The following is a 19,523-nucleotide window of genomic DNA, read 5'->3' on the forward strand; positions in this document are numbered from 1 at the left end:
AAAATTAATTATTAGGCAAGAGATGTATTGTAAATGTTCCGACGATTGAGATAGCATTCTGTAATCCTGATCTTGTTAAAAAAAATAAAAAATGAGTTCGTTCTAACGCAGAAATGCAGTGCGAGCACTGGAAGTGGGAAGAGGGGGGTGGGGAGTCGATGAGCGTGAGAAAATGCTGGATCATGGGACGCTAGCATGTGCAATGTACGCAACGAGGAGCGAGGAGGCTAAAGCGAGTGACAACGGAGTGGCGTGTTAATGAATGTTAGTGGGGTTTTTATGGCACTAGTCGTAGCGGGCTTTAAGTCTAGAAATAGTAATAGTGTCAGTCTTTTGTTTACTTCTGCCGTCGATGAAAGTTACTTCGTAGGAATTCTCGTTAACTTTGCGAAGAATAGTTCCTTTGTACTTATAAGAGGACGCAAAGGCTTTTGACACACCTGGAGTCGGAGTGGCATCTAGAATCCATACATGTTGTCCTGGTGAGTACTGTATTTGTCTAGAAGTGCTGTCTATGTACCTTTTCTGCTGTTCGTAACGCTTGTTCAAGTTGTCATGTGCGGTCTTACGTATGGAGGTCAGGAGTTCAAGTCTCTGTGCATTCGTCTGGGAAACATTGTCGGGGTTCGAAGGAAGGACAGCGTCTGCTAAGATCCTTGGGTTGTAGCCAAATAAAGTAAAATACGGGCTCTGGAGGGATCCAGAATGGATTGTAACGTTGTGGCTGAACGCTGCGCTAGCTAAATAGTCACACCACGAAGCTTTCTTTTCTAACACAAAGACTCTCATAACTTTCTTTAAGTAACTAAATTAACTTTCAACTAATCCATTCGTGAAATGGGCACAAGTATCTACATATTTTAGTTGTACGCCTGTAATATTAGCTAACTCTCGTAAGAGTAAACTTGAATTGGGTGTTGAACGATCTAAATAGATCGTTTCCGGGATGCCATGGACTAAAAAGACTTTCTCAACTAGGGCTGTTGCTATGTTTTGTGCATCGTGATTAGCCAAAGGAGCTGTAATTACATACCTTGTACAACTATCGACTACTGATAGGAAATATTTGTATTTGTGCGTTTTTGAAGAGACTAAAGGACCACATACGTCAATATGAATTCGTTGGAAAGGGATTTGGGATGGTTGAAATGTTTGCAGCGTATGCGGTTTAGAACCTTGTGGTTTCTTTGAGATCTGACAAGGGATGCAATGTCGAACCTTATCGTACACAAATTTCTTCGTATTGGGGAAAAAGTAACGCATAAGCATTAAATTATATGTCTTTTGTACACCTTGGTGACTTCCATTCATTTTGTGTGCATGAATAAGATCGAAAACTTGATTTCTTAATGCATGGGGAATACAAAGTCTATCCCGATTACCAGTTTTGATTTTATTAGTCCTGTATAAGACTCCATTTTTGAGTACATAAGAATACGAAAGCTTTTCTAGTTTAGGATTACTAGGTTTGTCTTTGTTTTCTAATAAGTCAATAATGTCTCTGAAATAGGGGTCTTTACGTTGTTCTGAACTAATATCAAAATCTGCTGCTTGTGCATGAAATACTTGATGAAAGAATAGATCATCATCATCATCATCATTTTTCTTGTGTGGATTAGTCTTTTCTATAGGGTTGTCTTTGGGAATGACAGGTGACTGAGTGTTTACTGTATCATTGGGAAGGACTACTGGATGCTGGGTCATAAGGGAAGCAGATGGTGTAAAAAGTACAGGCTTATGTGGATTAGGTGTCGTAGTGGTGATGTTCAAATTGATATAAGTTTCTGTTCGTGGACTTAACTGAACTGTGTTTGAAAGGGTAGCTTTTCCCTCATACTCATTTGCATTTTCAATTTGGGTAAATATGTCATGGGACAGCTGGTGAGTCTTGTACTTTGATCTTAAAATACTATAATTAGGAGTACGTCCTAAATGATAAAGAGTTATTGTGTTGTCTTTTAACGACATTTCGCACCTCTGCGTTCGTAAAAAGTCATTCCTAAAAGGGGAGGGACGTTAGTTGAATCTACTATTCTAAATGGGTGCGAATATTTACGCTTTCCAATTATGATAGGAAGAACTACAATTTCAGACACACTCAGTTTCGATCCGGACACACCTTGGATTGTGGATTGTACCTTGTATGTTTTTCTTTCAGTAGGGAGAAGGTGGGAAGGATAAATTGAGATTTGGGAACCCACGTCAATAAGTAAATCTACCTGTTTTCCTTGTATGCTACTATTAATAAAGTATAGGCCATTTCTCTCAATTATAGGAACTTTATCTAATCTGGTATTATCTTCGATTTCGTTCCTGCAAGTTGAAGACGATTTTAGTTTAAACCACTGTCTCGTTGTGGCTTGTAAAAGCAATTGTCGCTCTCGTGATTATAACGACCGCAAAACCTGCAGGCTGAGGTATTTGCATCGTCGCGAATAGCCTGATCTCGACGTTGAAACCTCTTGTTACTATTACCTCTGAACTGGCCCCGAGAGTTCGATCGAAAGTTACCTCTGTGATTAGTTCTAGAATTACCTCTGTAGGAAGAGTTAGTATTCCCCTTGTTGAAACCTCTGTTATGTGCGTTTTGATTAGCCGTTTTCGCAAATTCCAGCACATTTGAGCAAAGATTAAAAAGAGAACTTGCGTTCATCTGTTCGTTCGAAAAGAGGGACATGCTCGACATTTGTGACGAGAGTTTGTTTATTTCATCACCAGAGGCGGCATTTGGAGCGTGTTCTACTCTGGCTACGGCTGGTGGCGCCGCGCAGCGGACACTATCAGAACTCGGTATAGCAAACATTCCTTGATACACTGTGTGGGAATTATTTACGAGAGCCGGATTGGATTGTAGACTTTGGACTTGATGAGCCGATGGTGGGATGAAAGGAGATGGACACTGGTTGTATGGTACAAAGTGCTGACTCGGGTTGAGTGGATTACTGGGGAGGGGGGAATAGACCTGTGCATGCGAACAGCTGTGAAGTGGTGACGGGGTGAATGTCTGGGGTAAGCTTGCCTGTGCAATTGCCTGATCTATTTCCAATTTCTCTTCCAACATACGTGAATTAATTAATGACTGCTGGCGTTCGAAATTCTGTAGGTGGGCAATTAATTCTTCTGTTCTAGCAAAATGCTTGTTGGTTAAACAGCCAATGTATTTGGCTCGCAGTCCCGTGATGATGTAAGAGAGAGTTTGTTCTTCAGTGGCGTTCGGGAAGTATTGCTGGACTAATGCCTTTTTAGCAATAACGTAGGTGTGAATGGGTTCGGTTATTATTTGTTTTCTTTGGAGTATTATCTGTACGGGATCTGCTGACAGGTATAATCCCTTGAATAGCGTACTTAGCTCGTCTTTGATATGGGTGTATGTCAAGTGTACAAAATTGGGACGTTTCTGTATGTCATGAAAATAAGTTAAAGTGGTGTCCGTCAAAAATAAAGGCAACATCTCTTTACGCTTAGCTTCCGACCATCCTGCGGCGTGTGCTACATTTTGAAACTTGAGGAAAAATGAGTCAATGTCCTTAGGGTCATTTCCGCTAAATGGTGCCGGGTATAATGCAGTGGGGATTGGGGTGGCCATGTTAGTGGTGGAAATTTCTACAGCTACGTTACCAGAACTATTAACAGTGTTAGAGGAAGTTGAAACGGAAGCCGGGGTACTCGCCAAGGGTTGGGGTCGGTTTCTGTCGGGTGTTGCTAGTCCAAGGACAAATTGAGGGTAATTTCTATTAGCAGACCTTAACCGTGTTAGTGGAGGGGAGGGAATTGGGGATAAAGGTCGTGAATTTATTGGATTTGCCGTGATTGCAGTTGCTAACTCTATGATTTGGTCGAGGGAGGAATCTAGGTGTTCGTGCAATGCTATCTGTGACGTATTCATAAACGAAGGTTCGTCGTGCTGACCAAAGAACAAATGAAAGTATGGGTATACAGTTATTTATGTCATTAATATATCGCTGGTCAAATAAGTATAAGCAAGTGTTCCCATTCCTGTGTGAATGATGCTTGAATACATGTTATGCAGAAGAACTAGATTTTGTTGAAAAAGGGGGGGGCTCGGCATAAAAAGAGAAAAGAGGGGTGGTATTCCATAGGGTAATACACAAAATTGTCACTGGGTCTGACGCATCTTAAGCGTACTGTGGGAGTATGAGTTGGAATTACTAAAAATTTACTTTAAAAATGCTCCCAAAGTGGGAGGGAGGGGGGAGGGAGACTAGTTTAATGTAAAGCAATTCGTACAGGAGGGTACTTAATTGCAAAAAGGGCCTGAAGCACCTCCACCATGTTGTAAGCCCGTTTTACCTGGGCTCTGAGGTCACAGGGAAGTTTCATTTAAACATTTAGGTAGAGCTTAATAATATCTGTTGGCTGAACCTGCTCCGTTAGGAGGGTAGAGATATGGAAAGTTGGTGTAAAAGGTTATTCACGCTTGTTCATACCTGGTAGATGTGTGTGATGTCTTGTCCTAATGCTTCTCGCAGACCGAATCGTGACAGTTGCCAAGGTTCTATCCAGCGACCCTCAGCTCACCAAACCGGGCGATCCCTTGCGCCTTGTAGCATGCTAGGCAGCGGTAACTCCGTGTTCCATCGTCGTAGTTAGCAGTGTAACGTGTTGTAATGTAATCGGACTAGTTATCCATGTAGCGTCGATGAGTGTCAGAATCAAAAGAGAGCGAGCTCCGGGTAGGAGCTTGCTTTTATCATTCTAGGCGTCGAAAGGTTGTTAAACCTTTCGAACGCGGTAGATCCTGTTTAGATCCACGCGTTTGCCTTTCCAGTTCCTTGTTTTACGGAAGTTACAAGTTAGCGCATTCTTGGGATCACTCGCTGGTCGGACAAGTTCAGGAAATAAACAAGTGTGAATATTAACATGACGAGGTTTTCTCGGTTTAATGGTCTCCATATCTCTACAATATATGTGTGAACTTTATCATCACATATTTCTATTTGACATGTCCTATACTACAGATGTACCTACTTGTACAAAATTGTAGTCCTTGGATGCAAATAAATCATATCATATCATATTATATCATTTAACTTCATTAATATGAAGACAGATTTCTGTTCATGTTTTATTACTTCAAAAGATTTATTAATGTCCAATTCAAATGTTATTCTTCCTGATTCATTATGCAGTCAGCAAAAAGACACTGTATTATGAATAATGTTCAGGATGAAAATATGATTTCAAAGGAATGCATAGAACGTTTATAAAATTGAAAGATTAACATTCCTTTTAGGAAATTAAATAGACTTTATTTATTATAATTAAAATTTAAGGCTAAGTTTAATATAGTAAATAGAACTATGGTGAAGTATCATATTTATTCCTTACAGTTGGGTACTCATGGCTACACTGTGTCCGATGACTGGTCCTGGCTTCGCTGGCACCAAACAGCTGACAAAGGTCATGCACCCAATGAGCTGCAGCCTCAGTCCTTCATGGCAACTGCTTACGACCTCACAGATGACGACTCACCTTTAGGATCGTAAGTTCTTAACCTTACCTCTGATTTTAGTGGACTCTCGTTGTAATTTAGGTGCATATTTAGTCATGTTCTTCTTTGTATGTTTCAGCATCCATCCACGAGATAAACAAACAGTGGCAGAGAGATTATCAATGGCAGGACTTACATTTGTTTATGGAAAGAATTATCCTCTTCAAGGACCGCAGGTAATCTAATTTCAACATATTTCGCATAATTTATTTAATTGAAATGTCTTCTTTTATTTTAATATTTATAGCCTCTTCGATGGTGCCTTGTAATTTTATAACGTGCATTAAACTCCTAAAAAGTAGAGAATTGCAAATAATTAAAAATGAACTGTAGGAAGTTCCTATCTTCCTACATGGAGGAATCGCCCCTGTCTTCTATGACTTTAAGAGAATGCTACAAATTATCAAAATCAGCACAATTTTTTTTATGGTCTCCCTTATTTTTTTCAAGATATGCGATAAAGTCTGCATGTCTTTAAATTTTAAAACATTTAACTGTTTATACTACAGAAATTCTTGATCGTACCAATCTTTTATGTGCAATAAGTGAATACAATATATGCCATGTCCAAAAGATGCAAGACCTTACTTCAAGTGAACGTCCTCCAAGAATGGTCGTGGACTGGAAGCGAGCATTTTAAAATGTTCTTATACATACATTTCCACACATCAGAATAACTTCAACCAACAACTTGCTGGCTTTCTACCTCTGTGATTTCAAACAAATGAAGAATGAGTCCACGAGTAAAGTATTCAAACCTGCAACAATGCGTGCTCCACGCTGTGCTCTTGATTGCTCCTTTAATTGGCACTTTTGAACTGCACTAGGTGACGTCACTTCCAACAACACCGTACTTTAAGTCTGCTCTTTGTACTTTCGGACACAGCCATAGTATCCAAAGTGTAACATCCTCTGCTAAAGATATACTTGCACACGATACCTTATACCATTGCTCATGAAAGTTTGAGTAATCATTGATTCATAATGAATGGAGCTAAGTAGGTGTGTGTCTTTTAAACATACAGAGGAAACTGCTGACATATAACATACTCAGGCAAAATAATAATATACCCTGTTCTTGGTTTTGGAACTTCTTTGGTGATGTCAAACTAACGCCACCATCTTGAATGTAATTAGCTTTTCCATATTTATTGAGGAAGGTAATTTCTGAAATCTGTGTTAATCAACTTCACTGTGCATTTATATGAAATATCTTTGATAAAATAATAGGTAGAATATAGAGTATAAAATAACACATTAGTGATCCACATAAAATGGCATATCAAAATTAAAAGTTAAAATTATTTAGCTAGATGGAGATGATCTGTACTACCCATGATTAAAGTATATTAGCAGTAAAATATTCACTACATTGTAATTACTACAGTACATACATTGTAATTTTTGTCTCATATACTGATAACTATACCATGGATTCTGTCAACATAAATGTTTTCTATTATAGACTTGGATCTTATATAAAATCTATAATATTATTTTTACAGGTTACAAATATTTCACAAAACACCAATGAAGTTACATTGACCTATGACACTCAAATTAAAATACTGAACATGGACGGATTTTCGGTAAGTTCCCATACTCTGAATTTTGAATCTTTAACCATGTCTCTATGTAAAATAGCATATACACTAGAAATTATTATTTCGTTATTTAAAAAATCAGATATTTTTTTGCCATCATGAATTGCTGACATAGAATAATTGTTTTCTGATATGAGAATTTCACATAAAAATATTTCAGTTGATTTCTTTCTCTTCATATATTTGCTTTAAAAGTTGAAGGGGAATGGTGTCAATATGAATGTTTTAAAAAATGAAATTATAAGTTTACATGAAAATTCATCATGTTTAAATCAGTCTCCTCAAAAATGCATGACATAAATACTCAGTAGTAAAAGGAATCTAATGTAATTTAGTTTAATATATCAATTATAGGGTTGTCCTTGAGAAATACAATAACAACTGGGAAACCTAGAGTTGTGAACGTATACTGGTGCCACATCCTCACTCAACCATGACAGGCCAATTAGTTTGGCATGAGTCATTGGCTGCTGTACTTGTATATTCAGGCTGTGGAGGGCTAGGTGGGTGGGAAAAGTATTATAGCTGTGCAGTGTGAGCTATACCGTGGAAATGATTGCCATTTCCTTATTCCAGACTAAAGAATGATATCTTGGTAGGTGAAACAGTGGCGACAAAGAAGGTCAGTCACTAATCAGAAACATGGGTGACCCAAACAGACAGTGTGTACCATTGACAATGTTCAACAAATCTGTATGGCTCTGCAGAAAAGTCCAGAGCAATTAGGATCATACTATGCAAGGATACTGAATATGTGTTACAGAGCCGGGGTGGTGGGGTCAGTATGGTGTATGACTTCCACGTGGAAGACCAGGGTTCGATTGGATCTAAGGTTGGATTTTTCCAGCCTTTTCCTCCCCACATAAAGCAGCTATATGGGTCACCTAGCCTCAAATCAATGAGTACCTGCGGGGTGAAGGTGGCCAGAGCATGGCGTTCATCACATCACCTCCAAAATGGCTGAGATCGAGAATATGTGGGGCCCTACCCCAACATCCACTAAATGTGCCTGCATGGCATGGTGCTATATGCACGGGGAACTTTGCATTTACCTTTAGTACTCAAATTATGATTCTCAACTTGGATTTAAAGTTCCGTCTGTAGAAACTGCAAGCTGTTAAAGAGGTATGGCTAGCAGACTACTGCACAAATGTTCTTTAGATTCTGGAGAAGGGTGATTTATTTCTTAATGCCCGGGTGATGTATTATAAAGCAAATTTTTATTCCATCACTGGGCACATACAAACCAACTGATGTCAGAGTTTCGACTGTCATTTTCGGGATGGGCCATCTTAATTTTTAAGATGATATTCAACACATTGTGGCAAAGCCAAACAATAATGGGACATGGTTTACAACTATCTTGTGCCAGACCTGCAAGAATAAAGTATTCTCCACACAACATGGTTCCAGCAAGATGGAGTCATAGCAGTGGTGAAGTGTGGTCTAAAGAAGAAGGCAAGCAATACTTTAATACAATACATGCAGCACATTAGCATTTATGAAAGGCTGGGGATTTTTCCCAAGATAAAAAGATCATCGGGTTCATCAGAAGATGATAAGACATAATAATAATAATAATAACCAACAACAATATGGTTTATTCTCCACTTCCTCCACGTGACTCTCCAATGGCGTAGTGATAACAATCACCACGTAATCAAGTGTTCCAGATTCGATCCCCACTGGAGGCATATAGCGATTTGGATCCCACTTTAAACCATAGATCCGCTCCTGATTATGCTATATATCCATACAGTGGACTTAACCCTACATTTTTTGTAATATGAGTGGGCACGTGGGGACTTTGTTACCCCAGCCATTTTTTGTTTAAAAATTTGCTTGTTTTACATTTATAAGTCAATACTTTCATTTAGACATGTTCTTACATTCTTTATTTGTGTCTTTCAATATACAAATCTTTATTTTTTATTTATTTTTGCTTGTGAAATAATAATATTCTTTTATACTCTGTTTGTGTCTTTGAGTTTTCAAATGTTGACAAATGTTTATTTTTTATTTCTTTGCACTCATACAATAGTAAGTTGTTGTTCTTACGTAATACATTTGTATCTTTTAGTTTAAATTTTTTATTATTAATGTGTCTGACTGACAAATTTACAATTCATGATGGGTTAAAACAAGGAGATGCATTATCTCCATTGCTTTTTAATTTTGCCTTAGAATATGCTGTTAGGAAGGTAAAAGAAACTAACGAAGGACAAAAATTAAACGGTGTGACTAAGTTGCTAGCATATGCAGATGATGTAGACTTATTACGGGATGATATAAATACAATTAAGAATAATGCTAAAATATTTTTCAAAGCAGCTAAAGAGATGGGTTTGGAAGTTAGCAAAGAGAAAACTAAATATGTGCTTACGGGCCAAAACCAAGTGTTAGGTAATAATCAAAATCTAATTATTGATAACAACTCGTTCGAACCAGTTTCCAAATTCAAGTACTGTACTTAGGAGTAATACTAACAAATGAAAATTATATTAAAGAGGAAATAAAAAGTAGGCTTAATTCAGGAAGTCCATGTTATTTTTCTCTTCATAAACTTTTGTCTTCTTGTTTAATATCTAAGAATCTAAAAGTTAAAATATACAAAACAGTAATTTTGCCTGTATTATTATATGGATGTAAAACTTGGTCCCTTACATTGAAAGAGGAACACAAATTGAGAGTATTTGAAAATAAGATCCTTAGGAAAATATTTGGACCTAAAACGGATGAGGAGACAGGTGAGTGGAGAAGGTTACACAGGCCCGTAGCCAGGAGGGGCTGAGCTGCCACCCCCCCCCCCCCCCATCCCCGGCAGGTCTGCCAGCCACCCCTGGCACTGACACCAGCCCCTTTGACATTAGGTAAAACTATTGTGTTTTCTAATTTCTTTGAGGTGAAGAGTGAATATAGACAGCATATATTATTTTGTTCAGAAGTTCACCAGGATAAATTCACAGAACATGAACAGCACCTATTACATTTGTTCATCTTGTTTGTGAGCAGAAGTCAAAGGTGCGGCAAGTGTTAGAAGATTCTCTAGACTTTAGAAAGTTCTTTCAAAGGGGAGATTCTTTATCTGTAACTTCCCTGCCCCTGTTGCAGCCTCTCGTTTGACAAATATCTGTGACTTTTAACGTCATCATCCACATTTCTTCCACAGCTGCATCAAATGACAACAGAATTTTGGGAATGAAGGGGAGTTTTATTGCTTCGGCCTGGGTAGGGTAGGCACTATGATTGAAGTGAATATTGTACATTTCTACTTGTATGATATAAATACCTGTATCATCGAAAATAGTATGGAGTGTGTATTAAGGGATGATGTCAGTAGCAGTCAATTAACACTTCAATAGATATTTTAGACATGCATGACATTTCTAAATTTTATGTTTTATAATAATATAATGCAGTGGCGGCCCACGGCTACTATGATGGGTAGTGCCAATGTGATCAAAAAATCGAAGAAAAAACCCTCTGCAATGCCCCCCCCTCCTCCTTGTGGTTGCGCCACTGGTCAAGATGTTTAGCTTTTAATTTATCCTCCTTTGGTAACGTGGAAAACAGTGTGCGGATAACGCACTAATCCGATTCGTTTTCACTCACTAACCTATCTTTTATACACTACAGGACACTTCCCTAAAGACACAACAATTACAAGAGAAAGGGAAAAATAAATCCTCTCACCTTCTCCTCCCCCATGCACATGTATTCCAACTGGACGTCGAAAATATCCTAGACATATTTTAAAATAAATTGTCGAAATGTCAAAGGAAACTCGCATCACCATAGGATTTTTTGCTATCTAAAAAATATAAATGTCTGGATGGCCTTTTAGATGCATCTATCTTATATCTAATTGTTCATTTAACTTTGGCTAAATACTACGTTTGTTTTTCCAAAAGTATGCAGAAAAGTAGATAGTACCTATCTGACGAATTGGTTCCCAATGGGTCTTACAAATCAGTCACATTTAGCGACTTATCTCCAAAGGTGACAACTATGTCATTCGTCGCGCCAACCGAACACAGGCTCGGCTGGTGTCTCATGACCAGCATGGCTATCCCCCTCTCCTCCCTTGTTTCCAACTGAGACTTCTTCCACCCTCTGCTCATGTGTCAACTTGTCAGGCCAGCTCTAGGAGGGCTCGGGCCTCGAGAGAGTACGAAACAGCTGGCGATGCAGCGTGTAGGTTGGGACGGTCGTCTGCTTGACCCAAGTCTATCCAGCCAAGAGCTTGACCGATTGCGAGATTCGAAAACTCCTTGTCTGTAAATTGTAAATGTATTAATTTAACAATACTTTGGCAAGGTATGCGTTTCTTCTGAGGGTAGTGCCACGACACGGTGGCTCTGCCCTTTGAGCCGCCGCTGATATAATGACCCCCTCCCTCCACACAGTTTACCTTCATTTAATACTGTTAAAACTTTTGAAAAATGGACTTGGTTTACAAAGCCCCCCCTGATAACCCATGAGCCCCCCCCCCCCCTGGAGATCAATTCTAGCTACGGGCCTGAGGTTACATAATGTAGAACTACATAATTTGTATTCATGTCCAGATATTATTAGAATGGTTAATCAAGAAGACTTAGGTGGGCAGGCCATGTGGCACGAATGGGAGAGGAAAGAAGAGATTACAGGATTCTTGTTGGGAAACCTGATAGTAAGAGACCTGTAGGAAGGCCAAGACGAAGATGGAGGGATAACGTTGAGATGGACCTAAGGGAAATTGGTAGGGATGGAAAAGAGTATTTAGATCTTGCTCAGGATAGGGACAGATGGAAGACTTGTGTTGCTGCAGCCATGAACCTTCGGGTTTAAGAAGACTAGAGAGTTAGTTAGTTAGTTTAAACATTTTTATTCTATTTATTTATTTTATCTTGTACAATAGTAAGGTTCTTACATACTATGTTTGTGTCTTTGTTTACAAATGTTTATAAATGTGTATTTTTCATTTATTTTCACGCATACAATAAGATGTTGTTGTTTATCCATGGCACCATGAATAGATAGAAATATTAAATAAAAATCAAACTTCATTGCTATGAAAGTGGTCGATGATAAAACTAATAATAGATATAAAAGCAACCAAAAAAAGATAATAATAAAAATTAAAATTTTAGTTACACGCGAAGGCACATGGGGAAACTGTGGTACATAGTGGTTCAGATCACACTTTAAACTGTAGGTCCAGTCCCGATTAGCCTTACTGTGTATAAAGTGGACTTAAATCACCAAATCAATCTATCAATCAACCTCTGAATTTATTGTAAGGCAAGGATTATATTGTGATCATCACATGGCTGTGAAGGACAGTAACAAAGATTTATGCTTGCACGCTACTATTTATGATAATGTGCATAAAATATTAATCAGGAACTGTACATTTTATCAACTGGATCTAACATCCTCTTTCATTATTCAATAAATATTCAATTCTTCATCTCTTTGACCTTATGTTCTTTGCACCTATTGGTGTAATAATACATTCATTAATTTTATGTATTTAAATTAGTATTTATTTAAATTAACATAATTATTTTAATTCATATGTTATTATTATTATTATTATTATTATTATTATTCCTGAGATACTTGGTTTGAACCACTCCTTCAAATATATTTCTAGGTACGTGCCTGCTTCCAATGCTACTGTCACAAATACACCATCCAATAATGATTTAAAATTTAGAATGTTTATGCGAATGAATTTAAATAATTCTTTTATGTAATACATAATGCTTTCTTTTTTGGCTCATAAAATGTCACATTTCAGGGAACACCTACCATTATTATCCTGCTTTATCTACTTCCCAGGTGTATTGCGGAGATTCTCATATTGACGTGCCCATTAGCAGCTATTCTTCCAACTCAGTAACTGTCGATTTAACTTCCTGCCCTGATGCAGCACGACTAGCTTATGTATGGAAAGAAACACCCTGTGCATACAAGCAGTGTGCCATCTACTCTGATGACCAATACAACCTGCCAGCAGCTACATGGATATGGGATCTGTAGTTTTGGAACACAGAATGAATAATCACACCGTCAACTATTCAAATTGTCTAACACGATATGATAAAAAAAAGCATTTTATCTCTCTGAATCCTTCATTAGCTGAATAATCCATTAGTTATTTTGGGTTTTCTAATATTTTATTGTAGGATATATGTAGACAAGACATGTGTGCACACAAATTGTATTTTTCTTTCAAGTAGAGCAAAATGACATATTAATTTAATTTAAAATATATCAGTAACATAATAAAGGGAATGATTAAACATTTTTTTGTCTCTTTCATTGTGTTATAACCTTATATTCATAACATAGTTTGAGACCAACAAACTTATAAGGATTTGATTTAAAACAGTAATTCCAAAGTAGTGTGAACAAAGTAATTTTCTGTGATAATATAAAAGTAGTTCCTCAACATTGTTCATAAATAATAAACACTGCAAACTGTATTATTAAAGATCCAGACGTTCTGACGCCTGGACCCACAGACAGGGCAGCATGATTATGTATGTTTTATCGAGTGTTTTCTTGCATTTCACTTGTTTTTGGTAACTACCTTTTAAATTACATCAGCTTTTACAATAGGTTTAGTTTTCATGCAGTTAATTTTTTTTCATTATTGCTGAAACTGTTTCTCTCTCTAATATTAGCTTTAAAACATAATAATATAAAGAATATTCACACAATACCACAGCCTCTGTACTCACCTGACCTTGCAGCAGCTGATTACTCCCAGTTTCCCAAGCTGAAAAACATGATCAATTGGTGCGAGTTCATCTCGGCAGAAAAGATGAAGCCATCAATAATGCACATTCTGCAAGAGGTCTCCACCATAAATGTCCCGCAGGACTGTCTTGCTAAGTGACGGCAGAAGTGTGTCGTTGCCCAAGGTACTTGCTTTGAAAGTGGTGTTTAGTAAATGTGTGCATTTCTTGTGTTAGCACTAAAGTTTGGTTTAGTATTGGCTACTGTTTTTCTAAACTTTCCCATAATTCAATTTTTGCATATCCTGTCATTTACTGCTTCATATTACGTCAAACATTCATTAGGAATCCAGTTCCAAACCATTCTGTTTTTGTACCTAGGATAATTGTATCTGGAGATTTATCAATTCTTCCTTGTCCTTGCCAATGTCTGTCTTTGTGAACTATTAATCTATGTTATATTTCAACATTTTGTTGGCGATAACTTTCATTTTTTCCATCTTGTCTCCTTGTTCTTACATTCCAGGTTGTCATTATCACGTCTCTTTTGTTTCCTTCTGTTGCTTTCAATTTGTATATCCTTATTATCCATCTGAGGCTGTTGCATGCTTTCTGGAATTTTTCAAGTGTAAGATTGGCAGTCCCATGACAAACCCTCAACCTGGAGGACCAGGTCTTCTGTTAGGGCTACCATTCATTTTGACAAGAAGTTGCTGTTTCCCATTCATGAATAGGATTTACTGGGTCTTGGAGTAGATGGTATACCCATTGTAGTACTTATGCCAAGTGGTTAAAATTAATATTCCCTTACTCAGAGCCCTTTCGAAGCATTGGATTATGGTAAAACTTGGTATAGAGGCTATGGAGACCGTAGGGAAGTGAACTGGAATGTAAAAAAAGAAGTTCAAATTTTCACAACAAAGTGGAAATGTGGCACAGTGAACAACATCCTGCAACTGAATCATTGATTACACTGTCTTACGCTTCCAAAGGATCAATCACATCACATTGACAGTGTGCATATTGAACACTGCTGTACTCACAAACTAAAAATAAAGTTTGCATGTCCAACTACTGGTTTTGGAAGTCATAGCCACATTGCCCCTTGGTAGAGCCATGGTGGTCTAGTCTGACTGTCATGCGGGAGACTCAGGTTCGATTCCCATGAGTGTGGTGCTGATCAAATCACCTCCAAACTGGCAGAGATCGGGAAGGTGTGGGGCCCTATCCCCACATTCCCTAAAATGTGCCTTCATGGCACGGTGCTATATGCATGGGGAACTTTACCTTTACCTTACATTGCCACTTCCTGGTGAAAATGTATTTTTCCTCACTACCCTTTTATCTCCATTGCCTCTATACCGTATCACGCCAAAGGCATGACTCGAACCTGGGACCCCTGGCATCACAGCACAATAGACTAATCACTTCGCCAAGGGGTCCGGCTGAAGCGTTGCAAGTAACTTGCTACAAGCATATTAAACCGGCGACCTTCAGCGGATCTTTGAAACTCCGCTGACACGGGACTCGGTCGAAATAACGTAACATTAGTCTTATGCAAAAAGCACAGTTAACGGCAGGACGGAACTCGCTCAATGGCTTTAATGATCGGAAATTTGAATCCCCCTTAAATGGATCGCGAGACCAGATCTCAGCCCCAGTTGTAATCAGAAAGTTATCAAGTGAACAGTTCTTGCCTTTAATTTATAGTCTGATTATCAAAAGAGTTACAGCGAGGAGTGGTGCGCTATCAAAGTTTCATTTCAGGGACCGTGCCTGCACATCAGAACCGCCGGAGATGATGTGCACTTCCAGAACTACAGGTAAACAAACATCCTTTTCCGTTATTGTCATGACAACCCTGCCAGACCAGTCAATCGAAGTGTTAAATATTGAATGTTAAAGTGTTCTCCTTATTTCTCAGGGGTGAATCCCCTTACATATGCTGCCTTCCAAAAGTTAAGCATGCAATGCAAATTTTCGAAAGCGTATTTGAATTTGGTGGCTGAAAGTTGCTGCAGATGTAGATGTCAGTTTTTGTGTGTAGCTTCCTTTTTGTAAGTAGAGAGTGAATCATCTGTACCTAGGTGCTTAATCTGTACTCTTGAAATAGCATAAAAGCGAGGATTTGAGGTGCATTTAAAAGCTGATAGGAAATGTTTATAACTTTTGTAGGATTATTTTTAATAATATTCATGTTTCTATGACTGAAAGAAGACAAATGACAGATAGTGAGTGCTGGTGTGATGTTGGATGCATTGAAGCAGGACAGTCAATCAAAGATGTCGCTATTTTCTTTGGCATTGATCATTCGGTAATTTCTCGATTATGGAAACAATTCCAAACAAGTCAAACAGTTGTCCGGAGACCTGTGCCCGGTTGTCCAAGGGTTACTGCCCCCTCTCATGATCGGTATATTGCTACAGTAGCCAAGCGTAATCAACGAGCGACCTCCACAACTGTTACATCCATGGTTGCAGCGGCACTTGGTAAGACAATATCTGCCAGTACTGTGCGCCGAAGGCACCGCATGAAGGGATTGTACGCCCGAGTACGATGTGTTTGTGTTGCACTAACCGTCCAAGCCAGAGGGGCAAGATTAAAGTGGTGTCGGTCATCAACATGTCAATTGGACTGTCTCAGATTGGTGCAACGTCCTGTTCACGGACGAGTCCAGATTTGCCCTGGAATCAGATAAGCATGTAAGGGTCTGGAAAGAACAAAGCACACGCAATCAGGCCAAGAACATCATAGAACAACACACATTCAGAGGTGGCAGCATCATGGTGTGGGCTGGAATTTCAATGGAATATCACACCAAGCTGCACTTTAAAGGTGGTTCTGCTACGGCTGTGCAGTATCGGGATGAAGTCCTAGACCCCATTGTGAGACTCTACGCTGCAGCAGTTGGTCCTGATTTCCTCCTTATGGATGATAATGCCCATCCCCGTCGTGCCAACATCGTTGATGAGTACCTGGAAAGTGAGGGCATTTCTCGTATGGAGTGGCCGGCGTATTCCCCCGACCTTAATCCCATTGAAAACCTTTGGGTGCCCTCTGCACGTTTACCTCCTCCAGATAGTCTGAGAGAGTTGGAAACTGCCCTAATGGAGGAATGGCTATTGCTCGGATCTGCGATGGTTGATCACCTTGTAGAAAGCAAGGAAAATTGTTGTAAAGTTTGTGTGAAGGTCCGGGGTGGTCGCATACCATATTACTGTAAGTTTTGTTTGGTTTGTTTGCCTTTAAACATCATTATGTTAATGACCCAAATGTGACGTCATCATTTAACTTACGAAAAGTAAATATTTCTTTTTTCATCTTTGTACACAATTCTTTTCTTTAATGCATAAGCACATTTGCTACCTTCATGTGCAATTTTGTGTTAATCAATGCTTTACTTTTCCATTTTTGTTGATTTTACCATCGCGTGCTTAACTTTTGGAAGCGTGTTTATAAAAGGTACATCTCGTATAGTCAAGTTGCTTTAGGCTGGCACAGCCTAAGTTTGATCTCATAAAACCTAGGGGTTTTATACAATACCAAGTTCACCACAATCCGTTGCTTCGAATGGGTTCCATAGGGCTCTAAATAGGGAACTTCAATTATGACCACCAGATATCTAATCAGTGCTAATCATCTTCCTCCTCTATCCAGTATTGAGACCAGCTGCAACAGTGACCTGGGCATCTCTATCTTTCTAGATTATGCAGCCACTGTTTTAGCGAAGATAAAGGATTCATAATGGCCTCTTCATTTTGAGTTTCAAGTCCACTTTGTGTGCAGGAAGGAAAGTTGGCACTGGACTTACAGTTTAAAGTGGAATCCAAAATACTTGTACCTCCACCAGGTACCGAACCCTCGATTATAAGGTGATGATGCCATCAGAGAGGTGTTTGGGCTCTTGAGTTATGCAAAAATATATATAGGGAGTATGTTACTTGCATCAGCATTTGGCAGCGATTCTCAAAGTGAGTCCCACACGACCCTGGAGCTCTATAGCGTTTCCGTGATGCTTTCTGTGAAAAATCCCTTGTCACATTTTCATACTTGCAAAGTCACCCCAGCGACTAGTTTCAAACATCCCTGCCACAACTTAGCAGGCAAAATGTATCGTGACCTATCATATTGCTGCTGAAAGTGTGAGGTCACTGCCACATTTTAGTGCAATGAAAGCGCTTCTTAAATAATAAACTGCTACAAAGCAGCATTTCTAAGACACCGTTTATTGATGCTCGATTGTGGAATTTACAACTAGTGTTTGGCAATATATCGTCTAGACCAGTGGTTCCCAAAGTGTGCGCCGTGGCACCATGGCTGGCTTACAGGGTGCTGCAAAATGTTCCAATATTTTCAGTGAAACGATATGATTGTTCCAAATATGTGCTTATTTAGTACTTTTTACATAAAATGTTTCTGAATTTGAAATATGTGTTTATTTTTTAACTTCAGGCAAGCAAACTAACATCACTAACTGAGCATTGCAAGTGTTAGATAGGCCTATATTCTGACTTGAGAGCCACGGAAATGTCTTAAAAAACACTAAGGGCACAGTTGAACGAAAAAGTTTGGGAACCCCTGCTCTAGACGATATATCGCAATATTGAAAAAATATAATCCAGATGATATCAACTAGATGATATATCATCACGATATTTTGACGATATGTATAGTGCTGGCAATACATATCATGATATTTTGGATATATATATAGTGGCCACAATATATATCATGTTGGTGATACGTATCATCTCCACGATATATATCATGTTGGCGATATATATTGTTTGACTTGAGTGCCAGTCGAAGCCGTGGTTCAGGCAAGGGAACAAGCCTAACGTGTGGAACATTTATTTCTGCCTCTCGTACATATACTCTGTCCAGAGACTCTGTGAAGCAGGTCGTGGATATCTGTAGAGAAGGGGGAGATTGAGAGTTGGCGGAGCAAAGCAGTGTGCACTTATTCAAATGACTGATAGCCAGATTCACTTCCTCCCTCACGAGTTCATTGGCGGAGAAAGCTCAAGTCACTACTTGCGCAGGATAGAGAGTAAGTAGTCAGCCAGAATGACGAATATCTGATTTTCCGTGCAGGCCAGTAACCAACATATTTTGCAACCTTTATTATATGGCCACAATACAGGAAAAATATTGTATGGTATCGTATCATCCGTGATGATACTTTATTGATGATATATTGCAACATCTAATTTATGATATTGTCCATCCCTATTTACAACACATGATTGCACCACATTTACTCCAGTTTCTTCAGTTCATTTGGCTTCAGTTGATTCGGAGAAAGTGTTGAATTGTAAGTCTGCACGACTGTCATGGTGTTGAACATTTGCCATGGACGGGTGGTTCAAGACTGGAACATTTTAATTCTTACGCAAGGAAGCTCCACAGCAATGTTTCGGATCCAGTGCCAGGCCCTTCAAAACCAGAAAAAGACAAAAGTCAAAGACACTACAATAGCAGAATGTACACTGGGAAGAAAGGAAAAAGTGCTGCTGGAAGCAAAACTCCTGACTGTGCCATTAACTAACCAATTCTCTAGCATTCTTAAACCCGAAGGTTTATGACTGCAGCAACACAAGGCTTCCATCTGTCCCTATCCTGGGTAAGATCAATCCAATCTTTTCCATCCTTACCGATTTCCTTGAGGTCCATCTCAACGTT

At 38.8% G+C, this 19,523-nt stretch overlaps 1 protein-coding gene across 1 annotated transcript; it reads left to right on the plus strand.

Moving 5' to 3' along the window:
* The first annotated feature begins 5,321 nt into the window (after positions 1-5,321).
* LOC146005510 (sialate O-acetylesterase-like) lies at positions 5,322-13,314 on the plus strand. Its single transcript, XM_083144755.1, has 4 exons — positions 5,322-5,503; positions 5,592-5,688; positions 7,018-7,101; positions 12,940-13,314. Exons 1-4 carry the CDS (start codon positions 5,322-5,324, stop codon positions 13,138-13,140), a joined length of 564 nt encoding a protein of 187 aa, XP_083000881.1. The 3' UTR covers positions 13,141-13,314.
* Positions 13,315-19,523: the final 6,209 nt, after the last annotated feature.

The sequence above is a fragment of the Lepisma saccharinum genome, chromosome 23, assembly GCF_977018435.1.
Source record: "Lepisma saccharinum chromosome 23, izLepSacc3.1, whole genome shotgun sequence".
NCBI classification, from domain to species: Eukaryota; Metazoa; Arthropoda; class Insecta; order Zygentoma; family Lepismatidae; genus Lepisma; species Lepisma saccharinum.